At 36.2% G+C, this 21013-nt stretch overlaps 1 protein-coding gene across 1 annotated transcript in view; it reads left to right on the top strand.

Moving 5' to 3' along the window:
* Galntl6 (polypeptide N-acetylgalactosaminyltransferase like 6) overlaps positions 1-21013 on the top strand; it is a 1089910-nt gene that overhangs the window by 442988 nt on the left and 625909 nt on the right. Inside the window, exon 3 of the mRNA XM_051182453.1 lies at positions 20263-20401. Within this exon, the coding sequence (XP_051038410.1) occupies positions 20263-20401 (139 nt within the window). The remainder of the gene's footprint in view (positions 1-20262; positions 20402-21013) is intronic.

Genomic DNA, 21013 nt, shown 5'->3' with positions numbered 1-21013 from the left:
CGGCTGACAAAGATGACAAATATTCACAGGATTTGAATATTAAGTAAGGATCTGAATGTACTACAGAGCATTTTTGAAAAATAAATTAAATTGGCACCTAATCCTTACTTTATCAGGCTGACAGGAAAATCAGTTACAGAGGCATAAGCAAGAAGAGGCAGAAGTCTGTATTATACAAAGTAATATACTCTAGAGTTCTCTGTCTTATTATCTATCCTCTCAGTACTGCTCTCAAGCTTCTCAAGTGCTTGGGTTCTGATGATTCCTGCCTTTCTAACTTTGAGAGCTATTCACCAAGGCAAGGATTCTCTATTCACTAGAGAGGTTTGTGCACCATCTGCTCCTTTACCATTTCCCTGGCTCACTCTGGCTGTGCCATGCATTGACTTCTTCCTTGCTTCTTTCCTGGTACTCTGATCATACACTTTCCTTCTCCTCTAGATCAAGTCAACATTCTCCAGTCCTAAAGCTACAATAACAATGACACCAAGCAGACACTGCCCTCACATTGGATTAATTGTTCAAGGCAAGAATTTAAAGTCATGCATATTTCTATGAGCCACTCAAAAAGCAGAAAGAGTTAGAAACTCTAATATTACCTTTATGAGAATATAAGATGCAGAGGTTAGAGACAATTCTGTGAGTCAGAGGCATTGAAATCTTGGTCTCTTAAATCCAATCTATTTTAGTCTATCATTTTTTGCATTTTGTATATTCATTCAATTGATCTTTATTGACATAATTATATATCTTTCTAAATGGTTTTATTTTTCCAGTACCCTGAAAAATTAATTTACCTCCCCATTTCCCAGAGACTATGAAATAGTATTGAATTGTTTCTCTTATCCTGTTATAGTCATGATATAAAATGATTCCATTTTTCTTTATGGCTGAATTAAACTCTTTAGAGAAATGATGCTTTTGAAAACTAAGACAATGCAGACTCATTCTTAACATGAGGGATTAGAAAGGTCAAACTGGGGGAAGGACAGAGAGTGAGAGCAAGGAAAGAGATACCTTGATAGAAGAAGCCATTAGGGGTTAAGGAGAAATTTGGCACTAGGACAAATCCAAGGGATCCAAAAGGATGACTCCATCTAAAAATATAAGCAATAGTGGAGAGGCTACCTTAAATGCACTTCCCCAATAATGAGATTGATGACTAGCTTAAATGCCATCATAGAACCTTCATCTAGTAACTGATGGAAGCAGAGGCAGACACCCACAGCTAAGCACTGGGCCGAGCCCCTAGTGTCCAGGTGTAGAGAGAGAGGAATGATAAGCAAAGAGGTCAAGACCTCTTTGGGGAAAACTATGGAAACAGCTGACCTGAGCAAGTAGGAGCTCACTGACTACAGACTGACAGCTAGGGAACCTGCATAGGACCAAACCAGGCCTCCTGAATGTGGATGTCAGTTAGGGGGCTTGGGCAGTCTAAATACCAGTGGAACTAGTATTTATCCCTAGTGCAGAACTAGCTTTTTGGAGCCCTACCTATGGAGAGATAATTAGCACAACCTGGATACAGAAGGCTTGGGTCCTGTTCTAAATGGTGTGACAGACTTTGATGATTTCCCCATGGGATGCCTCACTCTCTCTGGGAAATGGATGGGGGTGGGATGGAAAGATGGTTATGGGAGTGGGAGAACAGGAGAGAGAGGTAACTGCTATTGGTATTTAAAATAAGATTGTCTTAAAAGTAAAGAATAAATAAATAAAAAGAAGTTTGTATGTCATTTGACTTCTGTAGCCATAACAAATGAAAATGAATTCAAGCTTATTCATAATGCTTCTGTGCAGTCAGACCAAGTGGTAATGGGGTGGATCATCTATGGATGACAGCATCAAAGAATAGAGAATGGCATGTAATGAGTAAGGTTTTTCCTTGCAGGCCTAGACCCACAGCTACGAAAGCCCCAAATAATACACAGAGACACAGTATAAGATGTAATTTGTTGGCCAGTTTCTAGTTTCTTATTGGTTAGCTCTGTCTTAAATATTAACCCATTTCTATTAATCTAAGTATTTCCACATGGTCTTATCTTACCGGAGAGAGGGGCTGGCGTTCTTCTCCCCATCCTCCATCTTGGATCTCCTCCCTACTAATTCCTCTCACCTCCTTGTCTCCTAGTCCCTCCTATCTTCCTTTCCTATTGGCCAACAGTACTTTATTCATTAATCAATATGAGAAACCTATTTACAGAATGACATCTCCCATCATCTCCTCTTTTCTGTCTAAAATAAAAAGAAGGGTTTTAACCTTAGCATAGCAAAATATATCACACAACAGTTATCAAATAAGAATCACAATTAACAATATTTAGTCCATTAACATTTAGTAAGATTTAAAGGAATATTCTATTGTCGATCCTATCTTTGTGATTCTAAAGTCTTATATGTAACTTATCTTTAATCCTAACTAAGGAAAATTATAACCACATCTATTTGTCTTCAACTCCTTCAAAGATCACAGAAGGATAGTATATAAACTCTAGACATGACAGAGACATCTCGCTACCTGGTCAAGCACCTGAAGTTCTTCTATAATGTTCCATCTTCAGCCCATAGACCATAGTGTATTTGGCAGACTCTTCGGCAAAGCAGGAAACTTTAAACTGTCCACCTGTATTGGCAGTTTGTCAGTCATTTTTCTCTGTGTTCTGCAGACTCTCTGGCAGACACTTCTATGAAGCAGGAATCCTCTAGCAATGTCCATTTTGCATCAACATTCACTTTCCTGTGGATCCTGCATGTCCAGTTTATACAGCTTAAAGTCAAACAGTCCAGAAAAGAGCAGTATCTTGCCCAAATGGCTAGTTTTGCCATATTGAAAGCAAGTTCCCTAACAAGTTTCTTCGATGTCCATCTTTCTTTCTGATGCAGGTGGTGTTGCCAGTACCAGTTGTTAGAAAAAAACCTAAACAATTTTAAATGCCATATTCTGTAGGTCTTTAAAAGGTTTAAAGAATGCCTATCTATCTCAAATACATCTTGAAAACCTAGCTAACTTAACTCTAAGTTTTGACTATCATAGGTAACTATATAATCTGTACTAAATCATACATTACATTTCTAAATGAGCTATATAAACACAATACCTAAACAAGGGGAGAAATATACATATCACAAAATTGACCTTAAATTGTATCAATAAATGACAGTCCATTCCAAAACAAAGTAATCATAACTATACCATAATTCCCTTTTTACCTTTAAAGAGATTGGTTGTGGTTATTAACCATTATAACCAACCCCATATAAATGAAAACAAATTTATAAACAATATATGGGAATTTGGGCATCATTCTTTCCAAACTGCTTCCTGCTGATAGGGGGCGCTGTCATGGGGATCCTAAGAAGATGAAGAAATCCTGGCTGTAGTCTGCAAGGCTGGCTTGTCCCAACTGTTTTGAATGTCGGATTACTTGGGACACTGTTTCAGGGGGTCTTGCTTGATCAAACCACATTAGTCTGGAAGAAATCCACAACTTTTCATTTTTTGTGAAAACAAAAATAGAAATCATTTTCCCCAGTAACCTGTCCTTAGGTTTAAATTTTGTAGTCATAGAATTTTTAAAATATATAAATTGAATTAATCCAGGAGCATTTCTTTTAACAGTTGTTGTTATTTCCTCAGCAGTCAAACAATTTAAAGACAACAGAATAGCATATAGTATCCAAAGTTCCTTTATGCTTCCCATCTTTATGTGGCTTTTTAATTATTCTATTTCTTTTACTTATATTTTTTCATTTTTTGATATAGAGTTTCTCTGTGTAACTTTTATCTGTCCTGGAATTAACTCCCTACACCAGGTTTACTTTGAAATCACAAAGATCTGCTTGCCTCTGTCTCTAGAGTACTGGAATTAAAGGCCTGTGCCACCAGACACAGTTATGTTACACTACTTCTTTTTTTCCTTTTTTAAACATTGTATCCTGTTTCTTTTTCTCCCCCAAGCCTATGTATATTTTAAAACACACTGTAAACCATTAGTGGTTTTTCTTAATGTGAATCTGTCTTTACTGTAAATCTTTATCTTTTTGTTGCCATGAGTCTTTTATCTGGTAAACAACAACATTACTAAAATGAAAGCCACAGCTGTATTAGTCACTGTCTACCCAAGATGGTGGCAGTATTTTTACCTCCAGAACTGAGAGATGTGTTCACTGCCCTGGTCTGTGCTGCTATCCAGCAGCATGCTGCCAGCTTGGAAATGTGGTCAGTGCCATTGTCAGCGCTCATACACACCAGTAAATGTTAGCAGAGGTCTTTAAAAGCCTTGCAGGGTGTTTTTATTTTTTTTGTTTTTGTTTTTGTTTTTTTTTGTTTGTTTGTTTGTTTTTTCTTTTTTTGCTGCTTATGCTGAGCAAGGAAATCTCCCTTAAAGGAGCTACACAAGTCTCTGCTTGTCTCTAGCAAAACAAAGTACAACCAAAAAAGTGCTGCTACCAAGAAGTCTTACTTGTCTCTGTTCTTTTGTTTCTAAAATCCTTTTACAAGAGTTTATTAAGTTTTAAGTGGAAGTTCTCAGGTCTGCTTTGGATGCCATTATGTTATGAGTATGTTTTTTCCTTGCTGGTCAGGACCCACAGATGTGCCAACCCCAAATAATACACAGAGACACTGTATTACATATAATTTTGTTGGCCAGTTTCTAGTTTTTTATTGGCTAGCTCTGTCTTAAATATTAACCCATTTCTATTAATCTAAGTACTTCCACATGGTCTTATCTTACCAGATAGAGGGGCTGGCGTTCTTCTCTCCGTCCTCCATCTTGGATCTCCTCCCTACTAATTCCTCTCACCTCCTTGTCTCCTAGTCCCTCTTATCTTGTTTTCCTATTGGCCAACAGTGCTTTATTCATTAACCAATATGACAAACATATTTAGAGAATGATATCTCCCATCAGTGGCTTCTTGATGAAGGAATTGAAAAACCCTTTCAAATAAATAGAATGGATATGTAAGGTGGAGAGATAATAACCCAAGCTGAGTAAAGCATCAATTCAAAACCAAGACATTCATAAGGATATTCTTAGGAACCCAAAGATGTCCAGTGGTACGAATGTTCTAAATAATACACTTTGAGTCCAGTAAGTCAAATATAGTCACTATTGGCATGAAAGGAATGCAATGTTTTGAAAAGGGTTCCTCTAAATAATGGCAATATTAAGAAAGCAAAGAGGTGCATATTTTAAGGGGTAGTGAGACATGGCCCCAGTAAGGCCTCTTAGAAAGCTATGATAGTGGTGTCCATGTAAAATATTTGAAACTGGGTTTGAACATGAATACATAAAGATAAGAGAAGGAAAATAAAATACTGTATGATATGGTCAATCAGTGAGACTCATCATCCTTGCTTAATTATAGAGGCAAAAAGCTCATGGAGGAGGGGGATGATACTTACAGATTCCTGAATATATAGTCTATTTTTTGTGGTTTATATTGGAAAGTTTACCTCCTAGAAGAGGTAGTGCTACTGCTTTGAAATAGTTCCAAAATGTGTCTTCTTATGTATATATTAAGATGGAATGCAGGCACACTCCTCATGCAAGACTTCATTATGGGGTAAATGACTGCTGGTACTGAGATGTTTATGGAAGCTATTTGTTTTTATTATTTTTTATCATTTTGATAATATTTTAATTTAAATTTGAAACCAGCTTGTTTTACATATCAATCATCCCACTTCCTTCCCCTACTCCCCACCTACCCCCATTCTATCATCTTTCTGCTCCCTAGGGTGGCTGAGGCCTTCCATGGGGAGTCTTCAAAGTCTATCATATCATTTGGGGTCAGGGCCCAGGGCTTCCCCCAAGTATCTAGGCTGAAGGTATAGTTGACTTCTTTGGGCTCTGGATTAGTTGATAAGTATTATTTAAATAGGTTTTGTCATGGAATATCTTGGTTTATCCATCTATAATGATTGAAAGCTTTGCTGGGTATAATAGTTTGGACTAGCTTCTGTAGTCTCATAGCGTTGGTAGAATATCTATCTAGGACCTTCTGTCCTTCAGAGTTTCCAAGGAGAATTTCGGTATAATTCTGATATGTTTGCCTTTATACGTTACTTGGCCTTTGTCCTTTGCTGCTCTTAATAGTCTTCGTTTATCCTGTATGTTTGGTGTTTTGATTATTATGTTTCGAGGGATAATTTTGTTTGTGGTCCACTCTATTTGGTGTTCTGTAAGCTTCCTGTACTTCATTGGCATGACTTTCTTTAGGTTGGGAAAGTTTTGTTCTATGATTTTGTTGAATATATTTTCTGCACCTTTGAGTTGGGTTTCTTCACTGTCTTCTATACCTATTATTCTTTGTTTGGCCTTTTACAGTATCCCATATTTCCTGGATATTTTGTTAGGGATTTGTTGAACTTAAGATTTTCTTTGGTCAATTAATCTATTTCTCCTAATGCAAATGCAAATTCAATGTCTGAGATTCTCTCTTGCATCTCTTGTATTCTGTTGGCTATATTTTCATCTTTAGTTCCTGATCATTTACCCAGCTTATCTCTTTTCAGCATTTCCTCAGAATGTGTTTTTTTTTTTTTTTTTTTTTTTTTTTTTTTTTTTTTTTGGTGGTTGTTTTTTTGTTTTCTTTTCTTTTCATTGTCTCTATTTTGTCTTTCAAACCTTGCACTATTTGAATTGTTTATTGTAATTTTTACTTTGTCTTTTCCTCCATTTCTTGAATATTTTTCTTCCATTCCTTTGATGGATTTTCTCATTTACTCTTTGAGGATCTCTATATTCTTCATGAAGTTGTTTTCACTTCTGCTTCATCTGGGTTAGGATGTTCATGTCTTGATGGTGTGGAGTCCCTAGACTCTGGGGGGCATCATATTGGTCTTTCTGTTGTTGAACTTGTTTTTATACTGTTGTCTACCCATCCCTTCTTCCAGTGCTTACCATTGGGGGTGGCGTCTCTCCCTCTTCCGGTGAATATGGGACCAAAGTTCTCTTCTGGTGGGTGCAAGCAGGTCAAAAACTCTGATATCTCTTCTCATCAGGTGCGTGGAGTTGGAGCTAGGGTGTTGGCAGCTCTGGATGGGCTGGTCTGCTGGGATATGTTACCCTGTATATAGTCCACAGTCTTCAGGAGACTCTGAACAGGACACTGGAAGGCAGGCTCCTTCTGTGGGTGGAGGTGGAACCAGGATGCTGGCAGACTCTGGATAGGCTTATCTGCCTGGGTGGACTCCCAGGGCTATGCACAGACCCCAGGCCTCAAGCAGCTCAGAGCAAGGCCCCCAAATGCAGGCCAGAAAAAGGCCCAAACTGACCCTCTCAATAAGTGGAGGTGAGACTAGAACACTGGCAGACTCCCCTGCACATAGGCCCCAGTACTCAGGAGGCTCTGATCACTGGAAGGCACTATGGAAGCTATTTGAATCTCTGGGAAAATTATAAACTAAAGAATGTGGAGTGGGATGGGGTGGAGAGGTGGGTGGTGGTGGAGCAAGGGAGGGTGAGAGAGAGGGAGGGAGGGAAAGGGAACTTGATCAATATATAAAATAAGAAAAATAAAAAAAGAAAGCAAACAAACAAAAAAATTTATAAACCTTAGTAGTGCCAATATAATATAATACAAAATAAACATGTGAATTTTCCTTTTAGATACCAAAAAATAACATGAATTGAACAGAAGAGCAAGAGGTCCTGAATTACTCTGTTAAATTTTGATATACATGCACTAATGACAAAAGATAGGAAAAATGATAATTTTCTTGATGAAAGTGATAAAATCTAAGAGATTTTTTATTAATTTATTTTTTTACATCCCAAATCTATTTTCTCCTCCCTCCTCTCCTCCCGCTATCCCCACTGTGCCCCTCCTCCCATCTTCTTCAAGAAGAGGGTAAGACTTCTAAGAAGTCTACTAAGTCTTTCCCATCATGTAGTTGAGGCAGGACCAAAGTGCCCCTACCCCACACAGTGTCTAGGCTGGGCAATATATCTCTCCAGATAGAATGGGCTTCACTATGTCAGTTTGTACATTAGTGTTAGTTCTTGGACCCACTGCCTGTGGCCTCATATATTGATCCAGTCACACCATTGTCATCTAGTTTGGTCTTATGCAGGTTCCCCATTTGTCTGCCTTGGGTCAGAAGATTGTGTGGGTTTCCCCATCATGGTCTTGACTCTTTTGTTCATATTTTCTCACCTCCCTCACTTGTATTGTACTTCAGGTGCTTGGCCCATTGCTTAGTTGTGGATTTCTGCATCTGCTTTTATCTGTTTCTGGAAGAGGGTTCTCTGGGGTTATGGATTGTAGTCTGGACATCTTTTGTTTTATGTGTAGTATTCACTTATGAGTGAGTACATACTATATTTGTCTTTCTGGTTTTGGTTACCTCATTCAGGATGATTTTTTTGTTTGTTTGTTTTTCTAGTTCTGTGCATTTGCCTGTTAACTTTAGGGTATCAATGTTTCTTACCACTGGGTAAATATACCACATTTTCTTTATCCCTTCTTCAGTTATGTGGCATCTAGGCTGTTTCCAAAATCTGGCTGTTACAGATAATGTTGCTATGAACATAGTTGAGCAAATGCCCTTGTGGTGTGAATTTGCCTCCTTTGGATATATGCCCAGCGGTGTTATTGCAGGGTCTTGAGGTAGGTTGATCCTTAGTTTTTAAAGAAACTGCCATACTGATTTCCAAAGCAGCTATACAAGTTTGCACTCCCACCAGCAATGGAGGAGTGTTCCCCTTTCTCTACATTCTCTCTAGCATAAGCTGTCATTGATGTTTTTGATCTTAGCCATTTTGATCAGTGTAAGATGGAATCTCAGAATGGTTTTGATTTGCATCTAAGGGATGGAGTTTAGGATTTTTTTCTTCCAGCCTCAAGTGGAAGTTGGAAAACAAAAATAAACAGATAAATGGTTAATATTTTTTTTTTATTGAAAAGGTATTCAAACATTTAAACTGGTCTGTGCCCTATAGAAAAACCTATTTTCTCACTATGCAGTAGTGTTATGATCATCTCATTATCCTTCTCTGTCTTATAACTAGATTCTAAGTGACCATTTTTTAGTAAGCTTATATTTTAAGTATCATTTCTTTCTTAAATTTAAAAAACTTCAAATAATTAATTATTGTTTTCCTATTTGTATTATTTGGTAGCCAACACAATGTCCCATTCGAATTCACATATTACAGGAGCTACTTACATGTATTGCATTATTCTCTTAACATTGTTGAAATATATGGAACTAATTAATATCTACAAACTATATCTATTTAGGTACTGGATATATAGTTCAGTTGGCAAAGTGGTTGCCATGTGAACATGAGGAACTGTGTTTTGCTTCCAACATTCAGTCTTGGTAGTTTGTATAATCTCAGTGCTGGGTAGGCTGTCCTGTGCCCCTTTGTGTCCCAATAGCCAGCTAATCTACTGACTGACTTTGTCACAAAATATAAAGCAGAACCTGAGGAAAAGTAATTGCAATTAACTTTTGGATTATAATCATACACACACACACACACACACACACACACACACACACACACACACAGACAGACACGTCAAAATGAAACCAAATTCTTTGAAAATTCTCAAGTGTAGTTGTCACTTAAATTGGCTGAGTAAATTCAGCCTGTATACATTTTCATGAAGCTAGAAAAGATGCTATGTCAAAAAAAAAAAAAAAAAAAAAAAAAAAAAAGGGGGAACCTTTACAAGAAGCCAATCTGCTTGTTATTTGAAATCTATAGGCTAGTAAGTGAAATAGATTGGGAACCTGAATACAGATGTGTTCATTCTCTTTATGTCTTCAGCTACAATATTTAAGCAAATCTCCTGGAAGTATCAAGTAGCCCCATTTTTATTTTTACCACAACTTTGCAGAGTCTTGATCTCTACTTCAGGTTTCTTGGTTAATATTTCTGATGTTATTATGGTGACATTATTTCATTATTTTTTAATGGGAACCTACCCTTCAGCTGAATGTTTCCTTCCTTCTTTCCTTCTTTCCTTGCTTCTTTTGTTTTTTGTGCTTACAATGTCATTGATTATTTCCACCTCCCTCTATTCCTTCCAGTTCCTTCCCATCTCCTTTCCCAACCTGATCCACTTGCTTTCTGTCTTGTTAAAACAGGCAAAGAGATAACAACCAAACATGTGCAAAAACAAATTGTAAAATAACAAAATCCAACACATCAAGGCTTGACAAGGCAATCAAACAAAAGGAAAGGAGCCCCAAGAGCAGGCACAAAAACCAGAGACCCACTTATTTACACACTCAGGGCTCCCACGAAAATCCTAAGCTCCAAGATATAATATTTACATAAGGGCCTGGTGCAGACTCTTGTCATCACTGTGCTTGCAGCTTCTGTCACAGTGAGTTCTTATGGGCCTTGCTCATACGGTTTAGAAGGTGTTGTTCCCCTGGTGTCCTCCATTGCCTCTGTCTCTTACACTCTTTTTTGTGTCCTTCTCCTTAGGCTGAGCTCTGAGGGCATGGACTAGATAGATACATTCTATTTAAAGCTGTGTGTTCAAGAATTCTGTGTGTGTGTGTGTATGTGTGTGTGTGTGTGTGTGTGTGTGTGATATCTGAAGCTTTTCCCATCTGCTGCATGAGGAAGATTCTCTGATGACAACTGGATAAGACACTGATCTATGGGTATAAATTAATATATTTTAGAATAATTTTCCCTGTTTTTAAGACCAGTAGCATTTGATTTTACCCTAGGTTCATGAGCTATATATTTTCTGGCTTTTGATCACATAAGCAGTGTCAGTTATGGGTTCTATCTGGTGGAATGACCCTTAAGTCAAAGCATGCATTGTTTGGTCACCCCCACAAGCTTTGTGCCAATATTGGCCTATCATAATTTTTAGGCAGGACAGCACTATAGATCAAAGTTTTCATAACTGGATTGGTGTCTATGTTTCTCTTTTGGTAGCCTACAAAGTACCATCTTTACCAAAGACATTAGAACCTAGCATGTCTAGGATCAGCTCAACCTCTCCATGTCCAATTAGTTGTATAGGTGGTATCCTCAGAAAGGTGCCTTGCTGCCTTGGCATTATATTGTATTCTGCAATAAAGATGTACAGTGCAGTCAGCAATAGGGACTTGCCATCTAGTATTGTGGGCAACCAAGGTTAATTATTATACCATGTACAACTTAAGGGCATTTGAGGCCTTTTTGATCAACAAATCCGATGAAGTTTTCATATATGAAACTAGAGTTTTGTTTTTAACAATTCATGATTTCTAGGATCAACACACAACCAGACAGGATACTTCCATTTGAGACTAATTTAAATTCTTTTTAATAAGGCTATAAATGCCTATTTTTAATATACCTTTACATACATTCTTAATTTTGGTTCATTGTCCCCTCCACCTCATCTTCTTCACAGTATACTGATAATTAATAGTAGAGACTTGCTTTATCAAAATCCTACTGGAAAATAATGAGTTCCCTTCCCAACATTTATTTTATTTTGTCATTTTTCCCAAAGTATTTTTTTCTTTTTGGCTCTCTATGATGGATGTTCTTCATTTCTTTTTCTGTTTTATTTGGAAAGTTACTGCAACTATTGATGGAGACTTCCTCTCCTATCTCACTTTCAGAACACTAACTGGATAGACTAATGTCAAAGAGTTCCTCCAAAAATGAGGAATGTTGACTATTTAATTGAAACATCACAAACTGCAATTTTACTGAGAAAACATCTTGATTTTATCTCCTATTATTTTTGCTTGTTCAATTTAGTCTGAGACATAATACTATTTGCACTATTTCATAACAGAATAGTAAAGAATATGATGTTTTGGATTTCTTAAATATTTTAGAGTGCCTACATCTTAGTTTGTCTTTGCTTTCTACACTCTAGTTATATTTCATTTCTATATATGATATATATATATATATATATATATATATATTCCCATATATTTAAGCATGAACACACATAGATACACAAATACACACACACACACACACATATATATGTGAGAATGAAAGTCTGACCTCAAGAATCTTTTTTCATTTTGAAACAATCTTATTTTACATATAAATACCCCCTTTCCCTCTCCATCCCACTCTCTCATGTCCCCCACTGACACCCCAACCCACTACCCTACTCACTCCCCAAGAATAGTGAGGCCTTCCATGGGTAACTATCAAAGTATGTAATTTCATTTGGGAAAGGGCCTGGGCTGAACATGTATCCCTCCATAGGGAATGGGCTACCAAAGTCCATTTGTGCACTAGGGAGAAATGGTTCTGATGTGAGAGGTCCCATAGACTCAGACCTCCTAACTGGCACCCACATTCAGAGGGATTGCTTAGATCCAACACTGGCTCCCCAGATTTACTACTGGGGTCACTGTGCTCTCATTAGGTCAGGTCAGCTGTTTCTGTAGGTTTCTCTAGCATGGTCTTGACTTCTTTTCTCATCCCTCCTCTCTCTCTACAACTTAATTCGAGGAGTATGTCTCAGTGTTTAGCTGTCGGTATCTGCTTCTGCTTCCATCACCTACTGGATGAAGGCTCTGGACAGCAATCAAGGGAGTCATCAATCTCATTATAGGGGAGGGGCATTTAAGGTAGCCTCTCCACTATTGCTTAAATTGTTAGTAGGGTCATCCTTGTATATCTCTGAACATTCCTCCAGTGCCAGATTTCTCTTTGAATTTATACTGGCTCCCTCTATTATGGTATCTCTTTTCTTGTACCTCTCTACTCCTCCCCTGACTCAGTCTTCCTTATCCCTATTGTTTTTCTCCCCACTCCTCCTCTCTCCTTTTCTTTTTCCCACCTCCCTCCCCTCCCCACTGCTCCCAATTTGCTCAGGAGTTCCTGTCTCTTTCTCCTTCTTTTGGGGACCATGTATTTCTCTCTTAGTTTTTCTGGTGGTTGACAAGAAACTTATACCCTACTTTCTCAGAAGACTCTTATTTTTATATGACTGAGTTATGTTGCTTTCCACTGAATATTATATAATTGCTTTAAATACACAACTATTTTAGGGTAAAGTAATGTCACATAATATTATTAAGTTTAGCATTGTGATATGAATTACCCAAAAGAATGTAGAAGGACCAATTAGAGGGTTGGAGGGAACTTTAAAGTACTACTTATCTGCCTAGCCTCACTTGTTACCTTCATAACTGAAAATGCTGAGGGGGAAAAAGGCTAAAGAACTCTTCTTAGTCATAGTTTCTTAGTGGAAGTCTGATATGAAACTTACATTCTAGATATTTAACCTTCAACTTAGAATCTCTCTTTACACATATCAGTGAAACTTCTGTGGAGAGAAAATAATCAACACAACAGTCTTGTAGATAGAGAATAATAAACATAGCAGCTTTGTAGGTAGAGTCCAGCACTCTGTTCCTCATTAATTCTGTTAATCAAAACAAAGAAAGCAAAACTTTAAAACTGCCAAATATGTTCCAGGATCTTTTATGGCTGCTACTTCATAAAGCTTACAAGAATGTCAAATAATTATGAATTGGGAGACAATGACTACTGTTGTATTTTATAATTATTTTTACTAACAAAATCTAAAATCATAAAAATTCTACTGTACAAATAACCAATGACATTTCCCAGAGAAAACATGACAATTTACCTTATAAGTAGAAGCATAAGAAGGAAAAAGCAACTTTTATGATTCTTTGTTTTACATATGGCCTCATCTCACAGTAATGTTTAGTTTTTAACTTAAATATTCTGCAATACCATTGTTAGGAAAACACCAAAGAAGCCATGTAGGTATAGCCCATGCTATTCTTGACAAACTGGTTCCTTTTGCTCTTCCTATTGCTGATCTAGTTCACAACCTCATTGAGAATTTTATGTATAACATTAAGCATGTACTGATTTGTGTAGCAAATTTCCATACACTCTGAAGTCAGACTATTAGCGAAGGTTAAATAATTGTGTATGTATAAGATTTTAGGACATATCACACTTTTCCTGACACAAAATATGACCAGCCATTCATATTTTCCTTACCAGCCTTTTTCCAAAGCAATAATAAAAAATTGTCTGGATGATAGTAGCACATGCCTTTAATCCCAGCAATCAAGAATCAACAGCAGGCAGATCTTTGAGTTAGAGGCCAGCCTGGTCTACAGAGCCAGATCCAGGACAGGAAGGGTTATAGAAGAAACCCTGTCTTGAAAGACAATAACACAAAACAAAAAAAGAACTTTCAATTCTGCTAAATCATATCCTAGTAAACACAATGACTATTTCAGGAGATGAGGTTTCTAAAAACCAATAGTAGGATCTAATTGAAATGATCACAATAAAAATACTACAATTAAGTGTGGTTTATAAATTCTCTATCACCCATACAAAGACAACTAAAAGAACTTTAGAGCATTAGTTCATGACTTTTTCTGTTCTTTTGCATGTGTATTTATACCAAATATGATAAATACAATAGTGACCAGCATTCCAACTTTCATAAACACATGCTAAGTATTTGGTGTCTATTTTCTAATAGGCACAATGTCTTTCACAAGCAGTGCATCTTTCCAGTGTACACAGAGACTCAATTTCTTTTATATATACTACCAAGGTAATAAAATGTATAATTTATGAGCTCTGACTATAATGTGTTTTAAGAAATGAACACCATTATGACGAGATAGGAGATAGTTAGGCATAAAAAAATCACTCAATGACATCTTCAAACAAATCTGTTTCTTTCTCAGAAACAAAAAATAAGGAAGAACATTTAAAGCAAATTTAGTGGCAATCTACTGACAGCTCAGGAATAAAATGACTTACTAGGTTCTTCAATGAGTAAGAAGATATCATGTGAACATGTATTATCAATATTCATATTTAATCTGCTAGTTCTGTAAACTCAGTCTTCAGTGATTACTTCCAAGGAAACAGAGAAACCTGTGAATGAGGCATGAAAGGGGAGCAATGACTAAGCAGACTGCTCACCTGCTGTGATGGGCATGATGAGAATTGCTTGTTCATTTTCCTAGTGATATACCTAAGTGCTTAGATACAGGTATTCAATGCTTGGTGTGTGGAAGAAAAGAAAACATATAAAACTGAAGAAAATTTAACATAAGTAGAAAACTATTTCATTTAAAATGTAGATATTTCTAATCCTAATGAATTTGGATTTAATTGGTTTCTAAAGAAGTGATTATGAATTTAAATATTTGTATAATTTACTCAAGATATTTTAAAAACAGGTTTGACAGTGGTAACTTATCACCCCACTACTAATGAGCCTGTGAAGGGAAAATTCATATGCTCAGGCATTTGGGAACAGACTAAATGACATTGTGAAAACTTCTTCACAATAATAACAATAGGAAAAAACAAACGCAAACACCTTATCAGGTTGGTTCTCCACATATGTCTATAATCTTTATAGGAATTGCAAGTGTATGATATATAAAAAGCTGGTGACTTTTCTTCATTATAACTGAAGTTAGAGAGAGCATCAAATAGCATTCAGAGAGCTAGCTTCTGCACCCAAACCATAGTCAAGAAAATAAATGACTTTACTTCTTGTAAGAAATAAAGGGCAAATCTTCAGCACCTGGTCATTTGTTTATCACTCATATAATATGGAATGGTGTCTACTATGTGATAATCACCTTTCAGCTGTTGGTGACATTATGCTGAAGAGCAAAACCTGTTTTTGCTTTTACAGAGTGCATTCCCGCTGAAAGAAGGTCATGAAGTACACAAAAACATTTAAATCATGATAGTAATATGCTTAAAAAGGCAAATGTTTCTAAATGTCAACACAATCCAGCAGTCCCACCAGTTCTAAGGTAGAGACAAGACGATCACTCCAGGGTTGAGGCTCCCTGGTCTACATAGGGAATTCCAGGTTACAAAGCAAACTGTCTTTTTAAAAAAGGAACAAGGAATGAGAAGGGGTGGTGTGTATGTGAGAAACAGAGAGTAGAGAGTAGAGAGAAACAGAATATTGGGACAGTGACAGCAGGAAGGAGGAAGAGAGGGAGCAGTATATAAAAAAGAGGAAGAGAGGAAAAGAAATGAAAGTTGGAAAAAGAATCTGGATATAGTATTAGAGATTCTTGTCTATGTTGGAATGATAATGCAAGATCTCTACAAATGAACCAAGTTTGAATGCACCATGGAGTTTTTTGAATGAATGGAGTTTTTCATTTCCCAATTGTTCACCCTCACCGGTTTCTGTCCTTATGCTGCTTGCTCCGAGAAACAGTTCAAACAACTTAAAAGTGTCAGTACAACCTTTCGTCTGACTTAAGCCTATCTTATTTTCAGTATTCAGTGCTAGCAGATTTTTGTCTTGTTAAATAGATTTATTAAATATTTGCCTAGCACCGAATTTCAATTTTAGGTTTGCACAACTCAATTATCCCAGTTTCTTCTGATGTAAAATGTCTCCAGCTCTAGCCACAATCCTTCCCCAGTTAGCTTACACTAGGACCTTTGGTTGAGGAAATTTTGTATCTTTGGGTCTTTTACCCTGTGTATTTAATTCTACACATGCCAGGTTTTCTTCTTGAAGCAGCCATGTAATAAATTTGCCCTTATCTTCCTAATCATAGTATGTCCCCCACTTTTTTCAGGTCTGGAATGACACTGTGTACATTTTCAATTTCCTTACCCAGTGGTGCACACAGTACACAATCAATACACATTCCAAATTAATAGCCATAGCAATCCATAAGACAGTCATAGTAATGTCATTTTAGCCAGGAAACAAATACCAGGTCCATTATGAGAAAATCAGCATAAATTCCCTGGTAAAGTGGCCAATATCTCCTTTGAGTACACAGCATCAATTACATATTGGTAAAATATTTTCTGCTTGAAACTTATACATTTGCCCATGATAATGTAATTTAATACTTTGATGACATAAAATATATCATTATTTTTTTACACTATTCAAAAAACAGCAACTGTTACAGCAGCATTTTCATAATTTAAAGAAGGTACCTAGGTTCAATATACAATTTATTGTGACTTACATTACAATACATTAGTATTTCTATATAGGTGTAACTATGGATTTATGATAGTAGTGGATATTTTAAATATTATAGTACTTGATTTGTTATGTTCATTTGGATTTTTTATGTGTTTTTTGTTGTTTTTTGTTTCTTTTTTAAACAAAAGAATTTCAAACTTGGGAGGTTACATGGCTCTAGATAGTGAAACTTAAAATCACTTTGTAGAGTTTGCAATAAAATCTTCTGCCTCTATGTATAAGAATGTAATATTTTAAAACCTAGCTTAATAAAATCAATACAAGATTTCTAACATACCATTTATATTAATATATTTGTTGTGTTACATAATGTTAAAGAGGCATGCATTCGTTTTAAAATCCCTGCTTCTGGGGGTTTGCCAGACTAAACACTAAACTGTTACACAGAAAAAAATGAATTTCTCTCTAACAGGTGTTCTAATGGTGATACCACTATACATTGTCTATAGTTGTAGTCTGCAAAGTGACTGAATTTGCAGCCATAGACGTTAAAATATTTCCATAAAAAAGTATGAAGAGAAGGTAGAGGTAATGTGTGCATTTCTATCAGGGCTTAATAATTACATATGACATTTTCAAATATGATAATTAGCCCTTTAGTTTTGGGGGACAGTCTACAAAACAAAAGCAGAATGTTCTCTTACCAATCTTACAACAGAGGCACCTGGAAAGAATACTCTCTGGCTTGTTGAGCTGCCTTCAGGCTGTGCAGTATGCTCCAGGTTCCCAGCTTTTGAGCTGTCACCCTTGCTCTGGTGGCTTTGGTGATGCAGCTGTCTTTAAGTAATTTCTGTTCCTGTAAATAACCTTTCACCCATACTCCTGTTAGTAATACCAATAAAACTGATTGGTTTATCAAAACAAAAAACAAAACAAACAAACCAAAAATAAAAAACAACAAAAGCAATAGTATTAAGTGCAAATCTAGCTATACCAGGGTGTGTGTTGTTCAATATCCCTCTGCTGATAATTTGGACATGTTATAGAAGAAAAATTCCCAGGTTATAAAAGATTCCCAAACATGGAAATGTTTAATAAGAGTAGTTTTACTTCTTGATTTTATTCACAAGCAACTTAGACAGTACAACTGTTATTTTGCTGCATAATTGTGTTTAGCTAAATACATATAGAATACTTCAGTGTGATGCTTTGTCCATGAAATTTCTCACTTACTGTTTAATTTCCATTAATTATGAATGAAATGATATCTTCCCTCAAAATAAAATAAGTCCAGAAGCAAAATATCAACTTTTCTTTTCTTTTTTTTTTTAAAGGTAGCTAGATGGAGGGAGTTGTTTTGTGGCTTTGGTTTTATGTTTGAATCAAGGTCTCTACCATGACTCAAATTTCCCATGTAACAAAGGATAACTTTGCCTGCTTCTTCCTGCTTCTCCCTAGTACCCAGACTGCTTGTGAGTCTTTCCATTCCCAGTAATGCAGTGTCAGAGACCTGACCCAGAGCCACATGGATGCTGGGCAAGCACTACCATCTAAACTACACCCTCAGCACTTTGGTGCTTATTAGGGCTCAACATAAAAACACTTCAAAAATTGCCCTAAAATAGAGAAAATTTTTGTCTGTATTTTTGTCACTATTGATGTTTTTAAGGCTAGCCTTTAGCCAAGACACTGCTGGCTTCACACCAATGAGTTCAGTGATCACAGGCCTGAACAACCATAGACAGGTTCATCCTGTTCTTAAAGATACACTTTTGTATTATTCCCCTGCTTGATGTGGACGTCTGTTCTGCTAAAGTAACATGGGGGATACAAGAAGCTAAAAAGGATGCCATCAGATGCTATTTTTATAGTATAATTTTGATACAGAAACTGAATTCTCCAAGGTCCCCCAAAATGAATTCTGGCCATTAAAATAAAGTATGTTTAAAAAACAAATTAATAAGGATAAAAAATTAAAAATTATTTAAAGATTTCAAACTTTAATATTCTATTAATAAAAAACAGTATTATAACACTGCAGATCATCTATTAATAATAAATCCATAACTACACAAACAAACACATATTAACACTCATGTGTAGTGCTTTGCAGCATCAAATTTAAGTCAGACAAGGGCAAGTACATATAGAAACTAATGTTATATATTATAAGTTACAAAATAAAATGAGAAATCTGTACTTCATTCAAGAAAAAAAAAAGATACAACATGAATGATACTGTATAAAAGAAAAGTGTAGTCTTTGATAACCTTGGAGATTTGAAAATCTATCACAGGCAATGAGTTTAAGAAGTGAACAGCTAGCAAGAAAGTATAAAAGCCAACATGGAGCATTTAGAAAAATATACTGGGAGAAAAGCTATATATATATATGCGTGCGTGTGTGTATATGTATCACCTAAGGTGCATGAGTGTGCACAGGTACTCACATGAGTAAAGTCAGAGAAAATCATATGAAGTCCTAGGGAGATTCAAAGGAACATTGCTTCAGAAATGATTGCTATGTGTAAACAGCCCTTCTTTCCTTCTTTGCACCTGAATGCAGGTTACAGGCAGGAGACATGAGAGAAGATTGAAAAAAAAAAAAAAAAAAAAAAAACAGAACTTAGCTTTTCTAGTTTTAACATTGTCATTTTTCACTTTTTGGTAGTGGACAAGTGAATAAAATTATTGGATAGTGAAAATATAAAGGCCAACATGAAACTCCAGTTTCATAATGACTGTTCTTACTCTAGATATTTATTGAGATGTGTAGATTTTGGTGCTGGTTAATTCTGTTGTATGATGTTTTTTGTTTGCAAATTCATTATAATGAAGCTTTAATAAATGAGAGACTATGTAACCATGAATTACTTTAAGAAAGAACTAATAAATCCAATGTATCAAAAACATAATCCATGAGTTATTTTCCTAAATAGTCCACATTACAAGATTGACACCAGTTTAGTCTTTAGAAGAATATGTTACATGACAAATGCCAATTTCAAATACTAAACATTAGTTTTACTTGGTTTTCAGTTTCAACTGAATAACATGAAAGTTATCAAATGTACCTAAGCAAATGTGCAAATCCAAGACTTATATATGAGAGAAAATGAAAAATTTATCATTCTGGGCATTACTTAATTTGCTTAACATAATAGTTTCCAGTTCAAACATTTTCCTGGATACATCACATTTTCAGTTTTTGTTCAAGGGTAAAAATTGCACATTTTCACTTTATATTATCTATTGATTGGTATCTGTTCTAGAATATGAAATATAATTTGTTTCAGATGGAAACCTTATTTTTTTTTCTTTGTAGGGAAAGGTGAACATGGAAAACCATACCCCCTTACTGAAGAGGACCATGATGACTCAGCTTATAGGGAAAATGGCTTCAACATTTTTGTCAGCAACAATATTGCTTTAGAGAGGTCTCTACCAGACATCCGTCATGCTAAGTAAGTGTGAACATGTCACATGTAATTGTTTCTTTGGTTTTATTTTTATTACTATGAATTTTTACTTTCATTGATTCTTTGTGGATTTCACATTATGCATTCCATTCCCACCTATCTCCCTGTCCCCTAGCACCGTCCCTTGCCCCAAAAGAGAACTAAATTTTAGAGAAAAATCCAAAACCAAATATAACAAACAAAAAGAAGAATCTTGTTGTGGAACCTTTAGTGGGGCCCTTTAGTCCATTCATGTTTACTTGCAAGTTCATTGCCATGAGCCACTGGTTTGGTTCAAGGCCTCTGGCTTCTGCTACCACACGGATAATGGGCTCTCATTGGGCTCCTCTTAGAAAATCTGTTGTTCTGTGTCCTGGAAATCCTACTGTCTAGGCTTATTCCCTTCACATGCTCCAATAGTTCATAGATTCCAGTGGATGTTTGGGTGGGCCTACTCATAACCCTGGTTCTGGGCTTTGTTAGTATTAGTAGCTCCTTTGCTTTCCCTTAACATCACTATCTTGGTGAACCATCTAGCACTGCCTTGGCTAGCTCATGTACTACACCCTGTAGCGAGGTTCAAGGCTAGATTTCCTCCTCTCAGATTCCATGCCCACC

Source organism: Phodopus roborovskii, unplaced genomic scaffold (genome assembly GCF_943737965.1).
Source record: "Phodopus roborovskii unplaced genomic scaffold, PHOROB, whole genome shotgun sequence".
Classification (NCBI taxonomy): domain Eukaryota; kingdom Metazoa; phylum Chordata; class Mammalia; order Rodentia; family Cricetidae; genus Phodopus; species Phodopus roborovskii.
Note: the sequence above shows the minus strand (reverse complement) of the source record. Positions and strands in the feature narration are given on the sequence as shown.